The 22,485-nt window shown below is 37.6% G+C and overlaps 1 protein-coding gene across 7 annotated transcripts in view; it reads right to left on the reverse strand.

Annotated features, from left to right (window-relative positions):
- Nucleotides 1–22,485, reverse strand: part of CDC14A (cell division cycle 14A) — a 189,697-nt gene that overhangs the window by 23,765 nt on the left and 143,447 nt on the right. For all 7 annotated transcript variants that reach the window (XM_070367597.1, XM_070367594.1, XM_070367598.1 and 4 more), the window contains one exon: nt 18,004–18,163. In XM_070367597.1, the coding sequence (XP_070223698.1) occupies nt 18,004–18,163 (160 nt within the window). The remainder of the gene's footprint in view (nt 1–18,003; nt 18,164–22,485) is intronic.

A 22,485-nucleotide genomic window follows, 5' to 3' on the forward strand; every position in this document is an offset into this window, starting at 1 on the left:
AATATTACCTAAGCTCCCCTAAACTCTTCATGACAGAGCTATGATTTTAAAATCAGGTTTTCTGTCCTCAGATACAATGTTCTTTCTAAAATACATGCCACTGCACACCAACTTTGCACCATAACAACCGTATTTTGTTTTTTCCTTACCTGAAAAAACCCAAAAGGTTTGCATTTGCTAAGATCATTTCTAGCCATAAGTCTCCTTTCCTCTTTGAAGCTAGAATTCTTATTTGATGAAAGATGTACAAAAATACACTTCCCTCTGTCACATTCTAGTCATTTTTGATGGCCATTCCTGAATCAAAACACTTTTTGTTCCCTGCCGCCTATGTTGGGGTCCATGGATGCATCTGGAGCTTAGTAGGCATGTCTTGGGTAAAAAGATTACACCTCATTACTACAGCTCTGATCTTAGAAAAAAAGACAAAGGAAATACACAGCCAAGAAAAAGAAAGAAAGAAAGAAATACACAGCCAGTAGGGAAGAAAAAGAAATGAAGATGAAAGCTTCCCAGAGGAAGCAATTCCTTAGCCGAGTCTTAAAGAGGGAGTACTTGTGAAGCAAGCCAAATCAAGCCAACAGGAAGGGCCATCCTGGCAAAGAACATTAGTTCAACAGTCACGGGATCATGGAACCTCAAAGTCAGGGGGTTCTCTTAGAGTCACCGAGATATGTCTACCTATAAAGTCCCAAGAAATCAATTATACTATTCATCTTTGTCCATTCAGTCCCTGTGGGAGTAAATCCACTTTCACCCAAGGAAGCCTGCAGGAATAGAGATCAGGCATGCCTGCAGGCTAGACTTCCAAGCAGGATGGCACATCTCAGAAGTTGAGCTTAGCTTCACCTAGCACCCAACATGCTGCGTTGGTAAGAGTTACTTGCTCCTGATGGAAGGACAGCACAGCCAAGAGTCTCCAGAATATGAGGAGGACCAAGAAGAATATGAAAGTGAAAGTTGCTTGGTCATCTCCAACTCTTTGCAAACCCATGGACTACACAGTCCATGGAATTCTTCAGGCCAGACTACTGGAGTGGGTAGCCTTTCCCTTCTCCAGGGGATCTTCCCAACCAAGGGATCAAACCCAGGTCTCCCACATTATAAGCCTCCATAAGATAGGCAAGGAAAGCTTCTGGAAGGCCTGACAGTATTTTCACCCCAATCAGTTTCACAGTCTAATGAGTGTCTTTGTGGGCAAGCCAGGAACGCTCGTTTGTTCATTCAACAAGGAGGATCTTTGTGTTCCCAGCTCTGAAGTGCCTTCAAAAGTCTAAGGAAAGTGATCCTCAACTTGAGACTGCAATATTCAACCTATCTGTCAAGTGTAAAGGTAGAACAAAGGTACAAAAATTTACCTCTTACACACTCTTTCTGGGAAAATTATTATAGGATGTGCTTCAGGGAAAAAAAAGAAGACAATGTGAGATCCAGGAAAATCAGGGACCCAACTGAAGAGTGTGAAGAAAAGGTCTTGGGTCAGAACTCTATGTCTGCACTAGAGAACAGTTAGTCCAGGTTGGAAGGTATAAGTGTCCTCAGGAAAAGAATGGACTTGGTAAGATTTTTTTGCTGTGTTGAGATTTTGAAAATTTTTAAATTGCTTGGCACAATTTGTGGTGGGGGGAGGGGGTACAGAGAGTAACATTCTGTTTTCCCAAATATATAGAAAACCATGCAAATAAAAACGGCAAATAACTCTAGGGAAAAAAGAGAGCTTCAACAAAGGAAACAGTCATAGTGGGCTATTAAGCTCAACAGTGAGCAATATTTACATAGTAATAATGTATACATTATTTAGGTTTAACCAAAATTATAACTATATTGGGAAGCTGGAGGAGTAAAGGTAATTGCAAGGTAGAAGAATTATTCTTGTCCACCATAACCAGGAGACAATAGGAAAATGCCCATAATTGATAAATTTTTAAAAATAGTGTTATTGTAAGATACTTAGAAATATGACAGGGAAAATACTAGTATAATTTGCTTAAAGGTTTTCCCCCTTTGAGAGTGGGTCTGGGAATACAGCAAGGTGGGATAGGGAACTGATTTTCTTTTTTTAGAATTCAATACTTTTGAAATTTCAAAAACTGTTGTCATGATTTTTAAAATAAAAATTAATTTTAAAATATACAGTTAAAGTAACTATTTTTATATTATAGTTATGTGTGTTTCTCTCTCCTGCTGCTGCTGCTAGGTCACTTCAACCTGTGCGACCCCATAGACGGCAGCCCACCAGGCTTCCCGTCCCTGGGATTTCCAAGCAAGAACACTGGAATGGGTTGCCATTTCCTTCTCCAATGCATGAAAGTGAAAAGTGAAGTGAAGTCACTCAGTTGTGCCTGACTCTTAGTGACCCCATGGACTGCAGCCTACCAGGCACCTCCATCCATGGGATTTTCCAGGCAAGAGTACTGGAGTGGCGTGCCATTGCCTTCTCTGGTTTATCTCTCCTACTTTATTATAAATCTTAAAGGTGAACATTTTTTTAATTATAATACATTTTAAACACATAGAAAACAAGTAAATGATGTAACAGCCAGTCATGTACCTTACTACCCAGAATTAACATATTTTTTTCTTAAGTTCCTTAAGGAGTTTACTTCAGTACACTAGCTCTCAAAGAAAAAGAAAACATTATATATTAAGTCCCAGCTCTCAACCTCTGGAGAAGGAAACCATGACTTTTCCAAAGAAAAAAAATATATTTTACCACATAGTACTTGTTTGTCATAGGCAACAAAAAACTACAGAAAATATTATCTCAAAAAAAAATATTAAAGCCACCTACATACTTATCTTCAAAGTAAAACACACTAGCATTCTGTCATATAGTCTTCCAGACTTTTCCCTGTGGTACACATACCCTACCAACACATTTCTTCCTCACAAAAGGAGGCTGAATTAAACATGCTTCTTTGTAACTTACTTTTTCACTTAAATGTACTGTGGAAGTGTTTCAGGGCAAATTTTTAAGATCCTCTACATTATCATTTTTATGGTTCTATAAAATTCCACTGTCTAGATATATCAGATTTTATATATTTTGCCCTCGGCCAGGCTGTTTTCTGTCTTTCATCATTATAAACAGTTCCAACAAACATCCTTCTATACAAGCACATGGTTTTTGAACCCATCCTATTATTGCTGCCTTAAGATAAATGGATAGAAGTGGAATTGCTAGATTAAAGTCTCCTGCTGTATATTATCAAACCACTCTCCAAAAAGACTACACCATTTTAAATTCCAACTAGCAATGTTTAAGAGCTTTTTAATCCCCAGAACCCTTGCTAATACAGCATACATTTCTTTAATCTCACATAACCTGATGGGCATAAATAGCATCTGTGTTTTCTTTATTCCTAAGGAAGTAGAACATTTTTTTTATATTTACCAACCATAAGGCCTCCCATTTTATTTGTGTACATGGAGTTCTCAGGTTGATTTTTGAGAGTTCTTTACATTAAAAAAAAACCAAAATCCTCATTTGAATGTGACACAATTATTTCCTCTTAGTTGATTACTATGAGGTTAGTAAATTAGAGAGATCAAGACTGGTGGGAAGGAACAGCAGTCGTCTGATGAGAGATGACAGATTGGACCAGGCAAGGAGAAATCAGGACCTGGGGAAGGAAGAGGGAGGGAAAAAGAACTGGACACACAGTAGAGGTCTGGAAAAATCTGCTAAAATCTAAATCATGGATTTTTTATTATTATTATTATTATTTTGGTCTCAATCACCCCTTATTTTATTTCTGTGGCTACTGTAAGAAGTTTTAGCCATTTTTAGGATGAAGAATATAAAACATATGAGCTACAAAATTCTTAGTAAATGATTAACAGCCTTCAAACTCTTGACAAAAATAGTTATACACAATGTTATTCAAAACACATTTAAATTAAATTACAAAATTAATTTAAACAAAAAGCCCCACACACCTATGGTCAGTTAATCTTTGACAAAGGAGCCAAGAACATACAATGGGAAAAAGACAGTTTCTTCAGTAAAGGGTGCTAGGAAAGTTGGACAGTTGAATGTAAATCAATGAACATACCCTCTCATCACACACAAAAATAAACTCAAAAATAACTTAAAGACTTAAACACAAGACACCATAAAACTGCTAGAAAAGGTCATAGGCAAAATATTCTCAGACATAAATCATACCTATGTTTTCTTAAATGTCTCCCAAGGCAATAGAAATAATAACAAAAAAAAAAAACAAATGGGGCCTAATCAAACTTACAAGACTTGCACAGCAAAGAAAACCATAAACAAAAAGACAACCTACAGGATGGGAGAAAATATCTGCAAAAAATGCAACTGACAAGGGTTTAATCTCCAAAATACACAAAATATCAAACAACCTGATTGAAAAATGAGCAGAAGATCTAAATGGACATTTCTCTGAAGAAGAAATACAGATAGCCAACAGGCACATGAAAAGATGCTCAACAACGCTAATTAGAGAAATGCAAATCAAAACTACAATGAGATGCACCTCACACCGTCAAAAAGTCTACAAATAACAAATGCTGGACAGTGTGTGGAGAAAAAGGAACCCTCCTACACTGCTGGTATGAATGTAAGTTGGTGCAGCCACTGTGAAAAACAGTATAGAGGTTTCCTCAGAAAACTAAAAATAGAATTACCATATGATCCAGGAATCCCACTCCTGGGTGTATATTGACAAAACTTTAATTCAAAAAGATGCATACACCTTTATGTTCACAGCAGCACTACTGACAATAGCCAAGACATGGAAACAACCTACATGTCCATCAACAGATGAATGGTTAAATATATAACAGAATACTGCTGCTGCTGCTGCTAAGTCGCTTCAGTTGTGTCTGACTCTGTGTGACCCCATAGACGGCAGCCCACCAGGCTCCCCCATCCCTGGGATTCTCCAGGCAAGAACACTGGAGTGGGTTGCCATTTCCTTCTCCAATGCATGAAAGTGAAAAGTCAAAGTGAAGTCGCTCAGTCGTGTCTGACCCTCAGCGACCCCATGGACTGAGCCTACCAGGCTCCTCCATCCATGGGATTTTCCAGGCAAGAGTATTGGAGTGGGGTGCCATTGCCTTCTCCAAATACAATACTACTCAGTCATAAAAGAGAACAAAATAATGTCAACATTATTTTGGATAATGTATGCAACTAGAAATTATCACACTAAGTGAAGTAAGTCAGAAAGACAAACACCATATGATATCACTTATATGTAGAATCTAAAATATGACACAAATGAAACCATCTACAAAACAGAATCAGAATCATGGACATAAAGAAGAAACTGGTGATCGCCAAGGGGAAGGGGTTGGGATAGAGTGTGAGGGATGGAGTGGGAGGCTGGGGTTAACAGATGCAAATTATTATATATAGAATGGACAAATGACAAGGTCCTAGTGGTAGAGCACAGAGAAGTATATTCAATATCTTATTGCAAACCATAATAGAAAAGAATGTAAAAAATGAATGTATGCATATGTATAATTTTGCTATATAGCAGAAATTAACATAACATTGTAAATGAACTATACTTGTTTTCAAAATATTTTTGAAAAGAAACAAAAAGCTAATATAGAAGGGGATTTGAGCTTCCTGGAACCCTGAAAAAGACATGCAGATGGGCATATAACCAAAGCCTGTATTTATTAGGGCACCTATAACATAAATTAGGGGGCTTTCCAGGTGGTACAGTGGTGAAGAATCTGCCTGCCAATGCAGGAGATGCAACAGATGAGGGTTTGATCCCCGGGTCATGATGATATACTGGAGAAGAAAATGGCAACCCACTCCAGTATTTCTGCCTGGAAAATTCCATAGACAGAGGAGGCTGGTGGGCTACAGTCCATGGAATTGCTAAGAGTAGGATACAGCTGAGCACAAGTGCAACATATACTGGGTCATAAGCACCTGCGTGGGGGAAAATGTATTAGAAAATATAGCTCCATTTGCCACGAGGCATAAGTCAATCCCAAGAACTGATAGACCTGTGGGATTCTGAGGCTGTTTTCTGATCAGGTACTATTAGACCTCATTCTTTATACCAAATTCATTCCTCATGATGACTAATGATGAACAAAGCCACAAACAACAAAGGTTAACCCAGCCCTCCCTGTGCTCTTGGGCTTCAGCCCCTCTCTCCAGAGTCTCAGTGCAACCCCCACTCCCTGCTCTCAGCTGCTCTAGGAGCAGCAGATCCCCTGAAACAAAGCCACATGATTGCTGGTGATGGTGAAGAAGCCTAGTCCAGGGAAGACCTTATGTTTTGGCTCCCCCAAGGAAAGAGGTCTGCTCTTAGGCTCCCTGTTGCACTCCTGAAGGTCTGAGCATCAGCAGCTTTTCATTTGGATACCAGCCTGCCTTACATAAAGACAGGAAAATGAGAGTCAACTAAAACACATAAAGAAAGAGCATTTTAAAAGATATTCTTGGGTGGCAGCAGGCAGTGGGAGTGGCAGCCATGCCATGTGGCTGCTGGGGCCGCTGTGCCTGCTGCTGAGCAGCACCACAGAGATCAAGCCCTGAGCCTTTGGAGTGGGAGCGCTGACTCCAAGACCCCTGACTACCAGAGAACTAACCCTAGGGAGTATCAAATAGTGAGAACTCACACAAAGGAAACCACTTGAATACAAGACCCGGCATCACCCAACCACCAGTAGCACCCTGTGCAGGACGCCCATCGAAACAACAGACAAAACAGAAATACATCACCAGACAGGACTACCACCTCACTCAGCCTTGCCCATCAGAGGAAAAACAAACAAACAAGCAAAAACTCAGCACAAATCTCACCCTATATGAAGCTTACACAAACCACCAGACCAACCTTAGGAGGGCAGAAACCAAACGGAAGAAAGAATTCAACCTTCTTCAAGGAAAGAATTCAACTTTCCTTGAAGCCTGGGAAAAAGAGACATCAAACACAATAAGTTAAAAAAATAAAAATAAAAAGGCAGAGAAATACTGCACAAATGAAGGAATAAACTAGGAACACAGAAGTCCAAATAAATGAAGAGGACACAGGCAAACTACCTGAAAAAGAATTCAGAATAATGATAGTACAGGTGATCAAAAACTTTTGAAAACAAAATGGAGAAAATGCAAGAATCAATTAACAAAGACCTAGAAGAATTAAAGAATAAACATAGAGAGACAAATAACACAATTACTGAAATTAAAAATACTCTAGAAGGAATCAATAGCAGAATATCTGAAGCAGAAGAATGAATCAGTGAGCTGGAAGATAAAATGGTGGAACTAACTTCTGAAGAGCAGAATAAAGGACAAAGAATGAAAAGAGCTGAGGACAGTCTCAGAGACCTGACCATATCAAACGCACCAACATTTGAATTATAGGGGTCCCAGAAGAAGAGAAAAAGAAAGGGTATGAAAAATTTTTTGAAGAGATTATAGTTTAAAATTTCCCCAACATGAAAACGGAAATAGTCAATCAAGTCCAAGAGGCACAGAGTCCCATACAGGAAACCCCAGGAGAAACACGCCAAGACACATACTAATCAAACTAACAAAGACTAAACACAAAGAAAGAATATTAAAAGCAGCAAGGGAGAAGCAACAAGTAACATACAAGGGAAACATATATTTAACAGCTGATCTTTCACCAGAAACTCTGAAGGCCAGAAGGGAATGGCAGGATATATTTAAAGTACTGAAAGGGAAAAATCTACAACCAAGATTACTGTGCCTGGCAAGGATATCATTCAGAATTGATGGAGAAATAAAAAGCTCTTCAGACAAGCAAAAGTACCATCAAACCAGTTTTACAACAAATATTAAAGGTATTTATATAGTCAAGAAATACAAGAGAGGAACAAAGATCTACAAAATCAACCCCAAACAATTAAGAAAATGGAAGAGGAACATATATATCAATAATTACTTTAAATGTAAATGGGTTAAATGCTCCAACCAAAAGACACAGACTGGCTGAAAGGATACAAAAACAAGACCCATATATATGCTGTCTACAAGAAACCAACTTCAGACCTCAAGACACATATAGACTGAAAGTGAGAGGATGGAAAAATATATTCCATGCAAATGGGAAGCAAAAAAGCTGGAATAGCAATCTTCATATCAGACAAAATAGACCTTAAAATAAAGAAGATTACAAGAGATAAGGAAGGACTCTACATAATGATCAAGGGATCAATCAATGCAAGAGGAAGACATAACAATTGTAAATATCTACACACCCAACATAGAAGCACCTCAATACATAAGACAAACACTAACAGACATAAAAGGAGAAATTGACAGTAACACATTAATAGTAGGAGACTTTAACACCCCACTCACACCAATGGACAGATCATCAAAACAGAAAATTAATAAGGAAACACAAATCTTAAGTGATACATTAGATGACATGGATCTCATTGATATCTTCAGGACATTTCATCCAAATGCAGAAGAGTACACCTTCTTCTCAAGCGTACATGGAACATTCTCCAGGATAGACCACATCTTGGGTCACAAATCAAACCTCAGTAAATGTAAGAAAACTGAAATCGTATCAAGCATCTTCTCCAACCACAATGCTATGAGACTAGATATCAATCACAAGAAGAAAAGTGTAAGAAACACAAACATATGGAGACTAACAACACGCTTCTAAATAACCAACAGGTTAGTGAAGAAATCAAAAGGGCACTCAAAAAAATTTCTAGAAACAAATGACAATGAAAACATGACAACTCAAAACCTATGGGATGCAGCAAAAGCAGTTCTAAGAGGGAGGTTTATAGCAATACAATCCTACCTCAAGAAACAAGAAAAACATCAACTAGACAACCTAACTTTACACCTAAAACAACCAGAAAAAGAACAAAAAACACCCCTCAAATTAGTAGAAGGAAAGAAATCAAAAAGATCCAAGCAGAAATAAATGAAAAAGAAATGGAAGAAACAATAGTAAAGATTAACAAAACTAAAAGCTGTTCTTTGAGAAGATAAACAAAATTGACAAACCTGTAGCCAGACTCATCAAGAAAAAAAGAGAGAAGAATCAAATCAACAAAATTAGAAATGAAAAAGGAGAGGTTACAACAGACAATGCAGAAATACAAAGGATTATAAGAGACTATTATGAACAACTAATAACGGAGAAGGCAATGGCACCCCACTCCAGTACTCTTGCCTGGAAAATCCCATGGACAGGGGAGCCTGGAAGGCTGCAGTCCATGGGGTGGCTGAGGGTCGGACACAACTGAGCGACTTCACTTTCGCTTTTCATTTTCATGCATTGGAGAAGGAAATGGCAGCCCATTCCAGTGTTCTTGCCTGGAGAATCCCAGGGACGGGGAAGCCTGGTGGGCTGCCGTCTATGGGGTCACACAGAGTCAGACACGACTGAAGTGACTTAGCAATATGGTAATAAAATAGATAACCTGGAAGAAATGGACAGATTCTTAGAAAAGTTCAATCTTCCAAGACTGAACCAGGAAGAAATAGAAATTATGAACAACCCAATTACAAGCACTGAAATTGAAGCTGTGATTAAAAAAATATCTCCCAAAAAACAAAAGCCCAGGACCAGGTGGCTTCACAGGAGAATTCTATTAAACATTTAGAGACGAGCTAATGCCTATCCTTCTAAAACTCTTTCAAAAAATTGCAGAGGAAGGAACACTTCCAAACTCATTCTATGAGGCCACCATCACCCTGATACCAAAACTAGACAAAGACAACACAAAGAAAGAAAACTACACATCAATATCACTGATGAATATAGATGCAACAATCATAAACAAAATTTTAGCACAGAATTCAGCAACACATCAAAAAGCTCATACACGATGATCAAGTTGGGTTTATTCCAGGGATGCAAGGATTCTTCAATATATGCAAATCAATCAATGTGATACACCATATTAACAAATTGGAAGATAAAAACCATATGATAATTTCAATAGAAAAGCTCTGACAAAATTCAGCACCTATTTATGATTAAAACTCTTCAAAAAATGGGCATAGAAGGAACCTACCTCAACATAGTAAAGGCCATATATGATAAGCATACAGCAAACATTATTCTCAGTGGTGAAAAACAGAAAGCATTCCCCCTAAGAGCAGGAACAAGACAAGGGGGTCCATTTTTGCCATTATTATTCAACATAGTTCTGGAAGTCCTAGCTACAGCAATCAGAGAAGAAAAGAAATAAAAGGAATCCAGTTCAGAAAAGAAGAAGTAAAACTCTCACTGCTTGCAGATGACATGATACTGTACATAGAAAACCCTAAAGATAGTAACAGAAAATTACTAGAGCTAATCAGTGAATTTAGCAAAGTTGCAGGATATAAAATCAATACACAGAAATCACTTGCATTTCTATATACTAACAATGAAAAATCAGAAGGAGAAATTAAGGAACCAATCCCATTCACCACTGAAACAAAAAGAATTAAACATATAGGAATAAACTTACCTAGAGACAAAAGAACTGTACACAGAAAATTGTAAGACACTAATGAAAGAAATAGATGACATAAACAGATGGAGAGATATTCCATGTTCCTGGGTAGGAAGAATCAATATTGTGAAAATGACTATACTACCAAACACAATCTACAGATTCAATGTGATACCAAACACAATCTACAGATTCAATGTGATCCCTATCAAATTACCAATGGCATTTTTCACAGAACTAGAACAAAAAATTTCACAATTCATATGGAAACACAAAAGACCCCAAATAGCCAAAGCAGTCTTGACAAAGAAGAATGGAGCTTGAGGAATCACCTCCTTGACTTTAGATTATACTACAAAGCTACAGTCATCAAGACAGTATGGTACTGGCCCAAAAACAGAAATGTAGACCAATGAAACAAGATAGAAAGCCTAGAGATAAACCCATGCACCTCTGGGTACCCTATTTTTTACAAAGGAGGCAAGAATATACAATGGGGCAAAGATAGCCTCTTCAATAAATGGTGATGGGAAAACTGGACAGCTCCATGTAAAAGAATGAAATTAGAATACTTCCTAACACCATGCACAAAGATAAAGTGGATTAAAGACCTAAATGTAAGAACAGAAACTATAAAACTCTTAGAGGAAAACACAGGCAGAACACTTGATGACATAATCAAAGCAAGATCCTCTATGATCCTCCTCCTAGAGTAATGGAAATAAAAACAAATGTAAACAAGTGGGACCTGATTAAACTTAAAAGCTTTTGCATAGCAAAGGAAACTATAAGCAAGGTGAGAAAACAATCCTCAGAATGGGAGAAAATAATAGCAAATGAAACAACTGACAAACAATTAATTTCCAAAATATACAAACAGCTCATACAACTCAACACCAGAAAAGCAAACAACCCAATCAAAAAGTGGGAAAAAGACCTAAATAGACATTTCTCCAAAGAAGATATACACATGGCTAAGAACACATGAAAAGATGCTCAACATAGCTCATTATTAGAGAAATGCAAATCAAAACTACAATGAGATATCACCTCACACCAGTCAGAATGGCCCTCATCAAAAAGTCCACAAACAATAAATGCTGGAGAGGGTGTGGAGAGAAGGGAACGCTCTTGCACTGTTGGTGGGAATGTAAATTGATCCAGCCACTATGGAAGATGGTGTGGAGATTCCTTAAAAGACAAAGAATAAAACCACCATATGACCCAGTAATCCCACTGATAAGCATACACCCTGAGGAAACCAAAATTGAAAGAGACACATATATCCCGATGTTCAATGCAGCATTATTTACAATCACTAGAACATGGAAGCAACCTAGATGTTCATCAACAGATGAATGGATAAAGAAGTTGTGGTACATATACACAATGGAATATTACTCAGTCATAAAAAGAAATGCATTTGAGTTAGTTCTAATGAGGTGGATGAACTTAGAACCTATTATATAGAGTGAAGTGAGTTAGAGAAAGATAAATACCATATTCTAATGCATATATATGGAATCTAAAAAAATGGTACTGAAGAATTTATTTACAGGCCAACAATGGAGAAAAAGACATAGAGAACAGACTTATGGACATGGGGAGAGGAGAGGAGAGGATGAGATGTACAGAAAGAGTAACATGGAAACTTACATTACTGTATGTAAAACAGATAGCCAACGGGAATTTGCTGTATGGCTCAGGAAACTCAAACAGGGTCTCTGTATCAACCTAGAGGGGTAGGATGGGGAGGGAGATGGGAGGGAGGTTCAAAAGGGAGGGGATATATGTCTACCTATGGCTGATTCATGTTGAGGTTTGACAGAAAACAGCAAAATTCTGTAAAGCAATTATCCTTCAATAAAAAATAATATAAAAAAATTTTTAAGCTATTCTTATTAACAGGTGATGGTCTAGCTAAAGAGCAAATAATAGCATAAAATATGAAGATGTACTTTATTCTACAATTTGTCCACTATATACAGACAAGATGAAAACCAAAATCAAATAAATTGTGCCCACAGATTTCAGTTGGATAAATTACTGACCAACATATTAATAAAACAGAGAAAGCTACTAGGGAGGTCATCGTGTAAGCCATTAAGAAAAGATCTTTTAGATGAAATATAGCACACTATGGAATAAGATGGAAGAGTTATAATCGAAAAATGACATAAAAGGAGAGTTTGAAATAGAAACAAGTAAAAATAGAAGTCAAGGGACTGAAAGAAAAAGACGAAAATAGCATTTTTTGCAGATTTAAATGATTTGGCCAGGAAAAATGACTGGGTCATCTCTAAAATTCTTTTCAGCTCTCAGATGTTAAACCTATGAGATATAAAAGTTGGGGAAAGGCAAAGAGGTCATCTTCATAAGTTGCTTCTGATCAACAAAAAATTTGGATTTATCAGAGCCCCCCTAATTCATCCCTGATGCTTGGAAAGATTGAAGGTAGAAGAAGGGGACAACAGAGGACAAGACGGTCGGATGGCATCACCGACTCAGTGGACATGAATTTGAGCAAGCTCTGGGAGATGGTGAAGGACACAGAAGCCTGGCATGCTGGAATCCGTGGGGTCGCAAACAGTCAGACATGACTAGGTGACTGACCAAAAACAACCCAAATTCATCTTTCCTTCTTTTTCCTGCCACTGGTTCAGACCTCTATCACCTGGACCACTGCCTTGTGACCTTCCACCTCTAGCCACACACAGACACCAGCACTCCTTCAACAGCACAGCCTGGGTGAGCTCCCCAAATGGTAAATCTCCCCTGACTGACAGCCTCTGGTGGATCACAGCAGCTCTCAGATTGGACCTGGAATGTCTCAGTGGACTTACGAGCAGAAAGAAAGGTGCTTAAAGGTAGGGCCTTAGAGATTCAATTTGTATTTCATAGATTTCTAAGATATACCCTGTTCACGGGGATATTTATAAATCATAGTAACTGAGTGAGGTAATTAAAGCACCACATTCTCATTTATCTGACTGTCAATTTATGTGAACTCGGCCAAACATCAGCAGCACCTGTATCTAATTAATATCTCTAAGTCAAGAGTATATACTGACTGATGTGCTAATACTGGACTATCACCCTGGAGTAGGAAAAGAAAAGGATAGAAACAACAGTGATTGCAGGGGAAATTTCTGAGGACAGACTGGCTAAGGTTACATACTACAGCCACACAGAAGAACCCATGGACAGGCAGCGGGGTACCGTGAGAGGCCTTAGGGTTGGGGGCTAACTCTGGAGCCAGAGTCCCTGGGTTCAAATGACAGCTCCACTCTACTTTGTGATGTTGGGCAGGTGGCTTCCTCTGCCTCAGTTATGTCATCTGTAAAATGGACCTAAGAAAGGTGCCTATTCCATACAGCTGTTGTAAGGACTAAATTTAATCCATGTTAAGTGCTTAGAACACTGCCAGGCACATAGTAGGCACTGTTTAGGTTGCTATTGTTGTTGCCTTGTAAGCTCATTTAACTCCTTATATATCTGGCACTTAAAATAAGGTGCATTAAATTTCATCTTCTTGAAACCATTTTTTAAAGTCTTTATTGAATTTGTTACAAGATTATTTCTGTTTTATGTTTTGGTTTTTTGGCCAGGAGGCATGTGGGATATCAGCTCCCCAACCAGGGACTGAACACACACCCTTTGCATTGGAAAGTGAAGTCTTAACCACTGGGCCTCCAGGGAAGTCCCTTAAAGCTATTTTTTATAAGCCCAATGCACAACGGATCCTAAGGCCACTGATGATCAAAACGAGCACTTATCACTGGTACTATTTTGTATTTGAGTATGTGCTACCCTTGGATCAAATCAGATCAGATCAGATCAGTCACTCAGTCGTGTCCAACTCATGAATCGCAGCATTCCAGGCCTCCCTGTCCATCACCAACTCCCGGAGTTCACTCAGACTCACATCCATCGAGTCAGTGATGCCATCCAGCCATCTCATCCTCTGTCATCCCCTTCTCCTCTTGCTCCCAGTCCCTCCCAGCATCAGAGTCTTTTCCAATGAGTCAACTCTTCGCGTGAGGTGGCCAAAGTACTGGAGTTTCAGCTTTAGCATCATTCCTTCCAAAGAAATCCCAGGGCTGATCTCCTTCAGAATAGACTGGTTGGATCTCCTTGCAGTCCAAGGGACTCTCAAGAGTCTTCTCCAACACCACAGTTCAAAAGCATCAATTCTTCGGCGCTCAGCCTTCTTCACAGTCCAACTCTCACATCCATACATGACCACAGGAAAACCCATAGCCTTGACTAGACGAACCTTTGTTGGCAAAGTAATGTCTCTGCTTTTGAATATGCTATCTAGGTTGGTCATAACTTTCCTTCCAAGGAGTAAGCGTCTTTTAATTTCATGGCTGCAGTCACCATCTGTAGTGATTTTCGAGCCCAGAAAAATAAACCCTTGGATAGCTTGAATTATTATTCCCAATTTCATGTCTGTATTCTTATTTGTTTTCTGTGAAACTGTCGGTCTTTGTTCATTCAGGTAATATTTACAAAGTCCTTGTGGGCTAGGAGTAGAATTATGATGAAGGCAGACAGATAGACACGATTGCACCCAGCAAGGAAGGCGAGTAAGGACTATGAGGAAAAGGGCCGTGCAAGACAGGGGCGTGGAGCAGGGAGCCCACTCCAGACCCGCACATATCTGTCAAGTATATTTCATAGTGCCTAGCCAGTACTAACAACCACGTTCAATGAAGGTAAAACCTCTGTTTTTAAAAGGTTTCTCTTAACCCTGAGCAGACCAAGAGAATTCATTAAAGCCATAGCCTATTCCATTACTATGGCCTGAAGCATTCCAGTTGATACTTCTGATTATTTTCCTTTTACTCACCCTATAAGCACTGGAAAACTACACATTCAAGCTCTCCAAATCAGGTAACTACAGAGTTTCCTAAGTTTCCTAATAACCAATCACAGGAAAATTCCTGTAGGCCTGGAAATCAAAAGATAATTTGCTATTTCTGCTTTCAGTCTGACTTTAAAAAATAAAAACACCTTTAGAAGATTACTGCCTTTTGCAATTTCTTTGTACATAAACTTAAATATATCCAGGGTTTCCATGGGCTTCTATCCTGAATGTTGGTATAGAACTTGAAACACGTTATTAAAACTTTTGCAGCATTCTTAAAGTATTTTCCCAATTACAAGAAGATAAAGAAATCACTAACTCATATATACTCCCTTGAGTAAACTAACTCCCCCTATTCATGGAGACAGCACCAGATAAGCATGGCAATAAAAAGACTGAGAATCATAAGAGGTGTTTACACAAAGCGTCAGCTAACTATAAAGTGGTCAGCTAACTATAAACCCATAGATATGTCATGCCTACAATCTTAAGCACACCATCATTCCCTAGTATTTCTGAACCCTTTCACTTCTGTCCTCTAATTTCAAAACTAATAGCACTTCTGAATGAGAACTAAAGTAATTAATTTGAGGGGTGTTGAAAAGAGGAAGGAGGTAAAACAGCCAACATCTGAATATATGTTCATATTTAAAACTGGTATTTTGAATTTCAATCATACTGCATTCATCACCCTTTCAGTGATAAATCAATGTTCACTGATCTCAAGTTCAACAAATTGGGTTCCAAAAAAGTATGAGAACAAATGTTCTAACTATCAGATGTCAATTTAATACAGATTATAATAGTAAGAGCATTATGTTTCTGCAAGATAAATGTATTTCTTAGATAGACAGACAGTTTTCACATGTACCTCTTCAGAAGCCATACTCAAAAGTCTTATTTACTTGAACTCAACCTGAAGAGGAAATGCTGACCTTCTTGTTTAGCTATATTATCTCACTAAAATGACAGTCCATATGCTTTCTGTTTGCTTTGAAAAGGTCAAACTATAACACAAAGACAAGAAAAGGTCTCCAAAGGCTCTGAATGTCAACGCGACCTTGGCTAAAAAGATTTACGCCTGGTCAAACCACTAAACTCAGCCACTTCATTGGTGACTGTCCTGGAGAACAGACCCCAGGCTTGAAAACTAAGTTCCTCCAGCAGTCTCCATGCTTCCTCTTGAAGAAAACACTCTCCCTATCTCCAAACACTCTCATTATCTTTCCTGGTGAAAGGATATCTGTTTGATTTCCTGAATCAAACAGATTCCTGAAAAAACAAATCTGTTTGGGTTGCCATCTGCTGACCTAACAGAGCTATGATACATTCCTTCCATCCTCGAGGGCTAAGCCTGTTCGAGGCCCTTGTCACTGCCTAATAGAATGTACATCTGCACTTGCTGCTTAAATATTTTAATAGCTTTCCTGCCCCTTTAGGGACATAAAAATAAATATAAACCAGGTGCTTACCTTCGCCTTAGTCAATACTGTGATGCGTGAGCACATGCTCACTCTGTTATGTTTGATTTTTTGTGACCCCATGGATGGTAGCCCACCAGGCTTCTCTGTCCATGGAATTTTATAGGCAAGAGTACTGGAGTGGGTTGCCATTTCCTCCTCCAGGGGATCTTCCTGAAGCAGGGATCCAACCCACATCTCCTACATGGGAAGGTGGATTCTTCATCACTGAGCCATCTAGGAAGCCCGTAGTCATATTGTGATAGAAAAAGCTAAACTAGTAGCTAGACTACCTGCTCTGAAGGTGGTTCCACTACTTAAAAACTCTGTAACCTTGAGCAAGTATAGAATTTTATGCAACTCAGGTTTCTGATCCACACAAGGTAAAAAATTAGAACAAATTATTTCCAGGTTGTTTTTAGTTCCAAGAATACCCATGAGCCTGCTGCTGCTGCTGCTGCTAAGTCGCGTCAGTCGTGTCTGACTCTGTGCGACCCCATAGACGGAAGCCCACCAGGCTCCTCTGTCCCTGGGATTCTCCAGGCAAGAAAATTCTTAGTAAATCACTACCATTTTTATTCAGACATAGGAGGTATAATAGAAAAAAATACAGATTTAAAATCAGATAGACCTGGATTGAATTATGTTTCTAACACTAAGATTAGAATTTCTCTAATATTCAATTTCCTATGATAACATAGAGATAATGTTGCCTAACTCACTTAATCTCTAGTTATGCAGATTAAATCAGACTATGTATGTCAACTATTTAAAGTGGTTTGCGTCTACTGGAGTCTCAAAAAAAAAAAATTGCCCCTGGTTATGCTTTCAACTCTGGACTTACTTTAGAAATCATGTATTTGAGGTTGCAATGTATCATTTGTGGTATGTACTATCCAATTATCACATTAAGATTTTTCTGATTAATATCTATTTCCATTTTCAAATAGAAAGTCTGCTTTTCAATTTCGCTTTAGCAAGTAGTTTCCAAACCAGAGTAGACTCCTTTATAATTGTACTCCTTAAATTACAGCTTTTTTTCTTGTAAGGATAATTGCTTTCTTCGCATTTATTCTTGCTTTATAGGTGGTGCCTCTACACCTAAAAATTTAGTACTGTCATCATTTAGAGAAGAGATACGACTATGTTATATGTGTTCAACTGAAAAATGAAGACATGCAGAATGTCAGTCTTAAGGAGATAGGAAAATCTTCCTGGAAAACAACTCACCTCTCCAAATCTCTCCATGTTGTGTATTTTAGATAAGTTTCCACCAATAGACATATCATCCAAGCTAGAAAGAATTTTATTAATACTTCCTTCACTGGATGGTCTATTTTTCAGTTTGGATCGGAAAATGTCTCCTTGGACCCATAGTGATGCCTGTTTCCTGTAAAAAGGAGAAAAAAATAATAATCATTTTTAAAATGAATGACTATCATCTCTTCAGAAATATGACATCTCATAGACAAAAAGATATAGCAGACAGATATTTGCAAATCAGACTAGAAAGATTATGAAGTCTTGGAATAAAGAAAATAAAGTCATTTTCTGAATGACAAAATAAAGTTCTATATTAAACACAAACACCCTTCTTTCAATATATGTCTGTATAGTCCTACATGGGTTGACTTTTAAGGTTCTTAGATGCTTAGAACAACTTCCACAGTAATAAAGTCTATGAGCTAATTTCTCTTTTAAATATTAATTTAAAATCTGTAATATATTTCTAAAATAGCAATTTGATATATTTGTGAAAATAGCTGGAGTGAAATGGACTCAAAGATATAGGTGAATGAACTTAAGTTAGATGGAGATATCACCTTAAAAAGTACTAAACACACACCTAATTGTATGTGGTATCATAAAAAGTCATGAACGTATAACTTTACAAACCCACTCTTACGATCTAAAAATAAGGTTTATAGCCTCAAATTGATTATCTTTTGGGAAAAAGAAAATGTAGTTGACGTTCATCTACAAGCTTCCCTTTATTCAAACAGGGCATACTTACAACTATCTTCAAGGCTATAAAAAAATAATTTAAAATGTGTAAGCAAAATGACAATTTTGGGCTACTATTTTTATTGATGGGGTCACCTTCATACGCCCCCATGTTCCATATTATATCATACTGTACAGATTAGAATTCAACTAAAAACATAATAGTTCATCATAAGGAATACCAACAAGTAATGAAATAATAACATTATCAAGGAGATGTCACCAATAAGAACATAGATTTCTTTCTTGAGGCAACAGGAAGACCCAATAATACTTTCTCTCAAAAGTTCCACATATCACAGAAAATTCAGGTTAAAACATGAGAGGAAAAACAACCCTCCCTGAAATGTCCTGTCTCATTGGGCCTTCAGGAAAGGAATCCGTCTTTCCTTCTAAACAAAGTTTATTCCCAAATCAGAATGTTAGTGTTTATGGTTAAAAATTGTTGAGAATCTTGAAGAAGTTAACCTTTAAATTACAGCAAAATTTACATATGCAACCCCTCCAACCAAGCAAATACATACCTAGGCATCATACTACTGAAATATTCACTTGTGTACAAGATATAAACATGCTTGATACAATATTATTTGTAATAGTAAAATAATGGAGGCATGTAGTGGACAACAGGTTTATTAAATTATAGTAAAGCTATTCTGTGAAATATTATACAGTCAAAAAAGCCTGGGATGGCCCTACATGTGGTGACAGGGAAGAGTGGCCATGAAATAAGACATTAGTGAATGAAAAATTAGGTGACAGAGTGTGGAAAGTGTGATCCTATCTTTTGGGGAAAAAATGAAAAATGTTACAATTCACAGTTCACAGTTATTTAGAAGATTATATGCCAAAATATTAATGAGTTATCCTCAAGAATGGTAACAAAGGAAACTTTGCTTTCTACTTCCCAATGTCTACACTTTTGGACTTTTTAAAAAAAACAATGTGCTGTTTGCCTTTGTTTAAAAAAAAAAGGTTTGAAAATAAATAAAAATATAGATCAAAGCAGAACAAAGATAGAGTAAGTTTGAAAAGGAACTCTTAAAAGTTGTTACCATAAAAGATAGCAAGCAGTACATTACTACACTGTCTTAACAAGAGCACCTTTAGAAGTCAGGAGAAAAAAATGCCAAAATTTTAACAGCATAGGGTGCAACTGAACGGTTGAGGAGGGGCATTCTTTATTTAAATATAATATCCTACCCTACTTTCAAGGCTTCCCTGATAGCTCAGTTGTTAAGAATCCCCCTGCAATGCAGGAGACCCCAGTTTGATTCCTGGATCAGGAAGATCCACTGGAGAAGGGATAGGCTACCCATTCTAGTATTCTTGGGTTTCTCTTGTGGCTCAACTGGTAAAGAATCCACCTGCAATGTGGGAAACCTGGGTTTGATCTCTGGGTTGGGAAGATCCCCTGGAGAACGGAAAGGCTACCCACTCCAGCATTCTAGCCTGGAGAATTCCAAGGATTGTATAGTCCATGGGGTTGCAAAGAGTCAGACACAACTGAGCAACTTACTTTCATTTTTTCACTTTCAAAGAATAAGTTTTATTTTTCTTTTACCTTTTGTTCACTTTTCAATATTTTTCAAATAAAGCAAAAGAGAGAAAAAATGCCTTTAGATATAATTTCTGAGACAGCCTTTATGGATATAAGTATTTAGATATAGATAGCTAGTATAGATATAAAATATGTTGTCCATATATAAGACTAACTTATCATTCCTAACATTGTTTTAAAATCAAAACTAGGTTAAACCATGTTTCTAACTAGATTAAATTTTAAAATAAAAATATGGTGAATTTTTAAATATATGAATAAAATTAAAATTCCAGATATCGATACACACCAATTTGCTAGGGAGTATGGCAATATCTACCTTCTACCATGGGAATTTTTTTTTTTTGCTTCTTGGAAGCAAACTTTCAAGGATTATTTCCTGAACTTAGGATGCATACATTGATGAGGCTAGCATAACCACTGAATCATATTTAACTCTTCTATACCAGTTGTAAAAATATATATTCAAAACAAACTCTTAACTTTTTCTTCCTTTGTGGAAATCTTCATAAAATCATGGAATAGCCTTCCTGATACTTTGCATTTTCAAAAATTCTTGCCTTAATTTTTCACTCCTCCAAACTTTTCTCACTTACTATTAACATCCAGCATAACCTTTTATATGATGCTTGAATATTACATCCTTCCAATAGTAGTGAACAAAATCATAGTCCTTGGTACTGTACAAATACTTCAAAAAATAAATTCATAAATAGTAGAGGCCTTGGGCCTCTGGTCAAAACCCTAGTAATAAAGAATTGCTTCTTCACAGGGAGAGAAGACAGCCCTGTCACAGATAATGAAAAAATCAGCTACATGAAACACACAGAAAGGATATAAATATACAGATAAGACAGAATTCCTGTCCCTCAAGAAATTTCCAGTTTAGTATGTGAAAAATAAACAACTGAAATCCAAAAGTAAAGCCCTATGACCATGATTTGCTTAGGAGCCTAGGGAAAGGGGCCCCTGACTCAAACTGAAAGAATCAGACACAAGTTATCTGAGAATCCAGACGTATCTAGAACGATGAGCAGGGCTTAGCCAGCAAGAGTATCTCCTGACAAAGAAAACCACGTGGGCTTGAAGAAACAATGATAGCAAAGACTGTATGTATGGAAAACTGGGTTGTTTAACTTGGCTGAAGGCCGCCTCCTTCACAGGAGTGGAGAGGAGGTGAGAACCAGCTCACAATGGGCTCTGCACGCCATACTAAGAAATTCACATTAGATCTCAAAACTGAAGGGCAGACCCTGAGAAGGTCTTGAGGTATAAAAAACACAGAGAGGGGAAGTAAGGCAAGAAGCTGGAAGGCCCAAGAGGATAAATTGAAAAAAATTCTAATTCTGAAATGTTATAAAGTGAAAACTCTGCTGCTGCTGCCACCCTAAAGATGAAAATGACAAAGTGACACCTTTCACTTGCTCAGTTTAAAAGACTCAATCTATCCCATCAGTGGAAAGACTTGATTTGAACTTGAAAATACAGATGAATAAGGTGTCAAAGCTGATTTGTGTGTTGCTAAGTGATGCGATATTCAAGTGCTCCTTAAGAAAAAGCAGAACTTCACGCAAATACTTTTTATACTGACAGTGGAAACCACGCTAGCTTTTATTGTGGTATCTATTACACCTTAAAAGCCTCATCTCAAACAGAAGAAGTAAAACATGTATTTTTAAGTAGTTAGCATTTAAAAATCAAATCCTATGAAGCTAATATAACAACTCAAAGTAAATCCTCCAGTAAAGTAGTGCATTTTATAAGAGAGCATGACATAATTGACCCTCTGCTAAAAAAGAACTTGTGCTTTGAAGTGACTTTGAACAGTCTTGAGAAAAGTAGCCAGTGCTGGGGTCATTAGTTTTGGCCATGTCTTGGCCCTGGGTTATTCAGGTTTGGGCCAGCCAAGCTTGGGACATAAGAAAAAGAAGAATTAATTCAGACTTATTACAAGCCAATTCATAGTTAATTATGACATAAAATCTTTACAAGTCTTTTAGAAAACCTCCTTTCAGTTGCCTTGTTGTAGATACTTTTGGTTTTGAATTCAGAGAACAGTGGCAGCCATTGTTGTACAACTTCTTCTGTTTGTAGCTGACCTCTTCTCCCAAACTTCCCTGACTGCAACTTAATCCCATCTCCACACC

The sequence above is a fragment of the Bos mutus genome, chromosome 3, assembly GCF_027580195.1.
Source record: "Bos mutus isolate GX-2022 chromosome 3, NWIPB_WYAK_1.1, whole genome shotgun sequence".
Taxonomy (NCBI): domain Eukaryota; kingdom Metazoa; phylum Chordata; class Mammalia; order Artiodactyla; family Bovidae; genus Bos; species Bos mutus.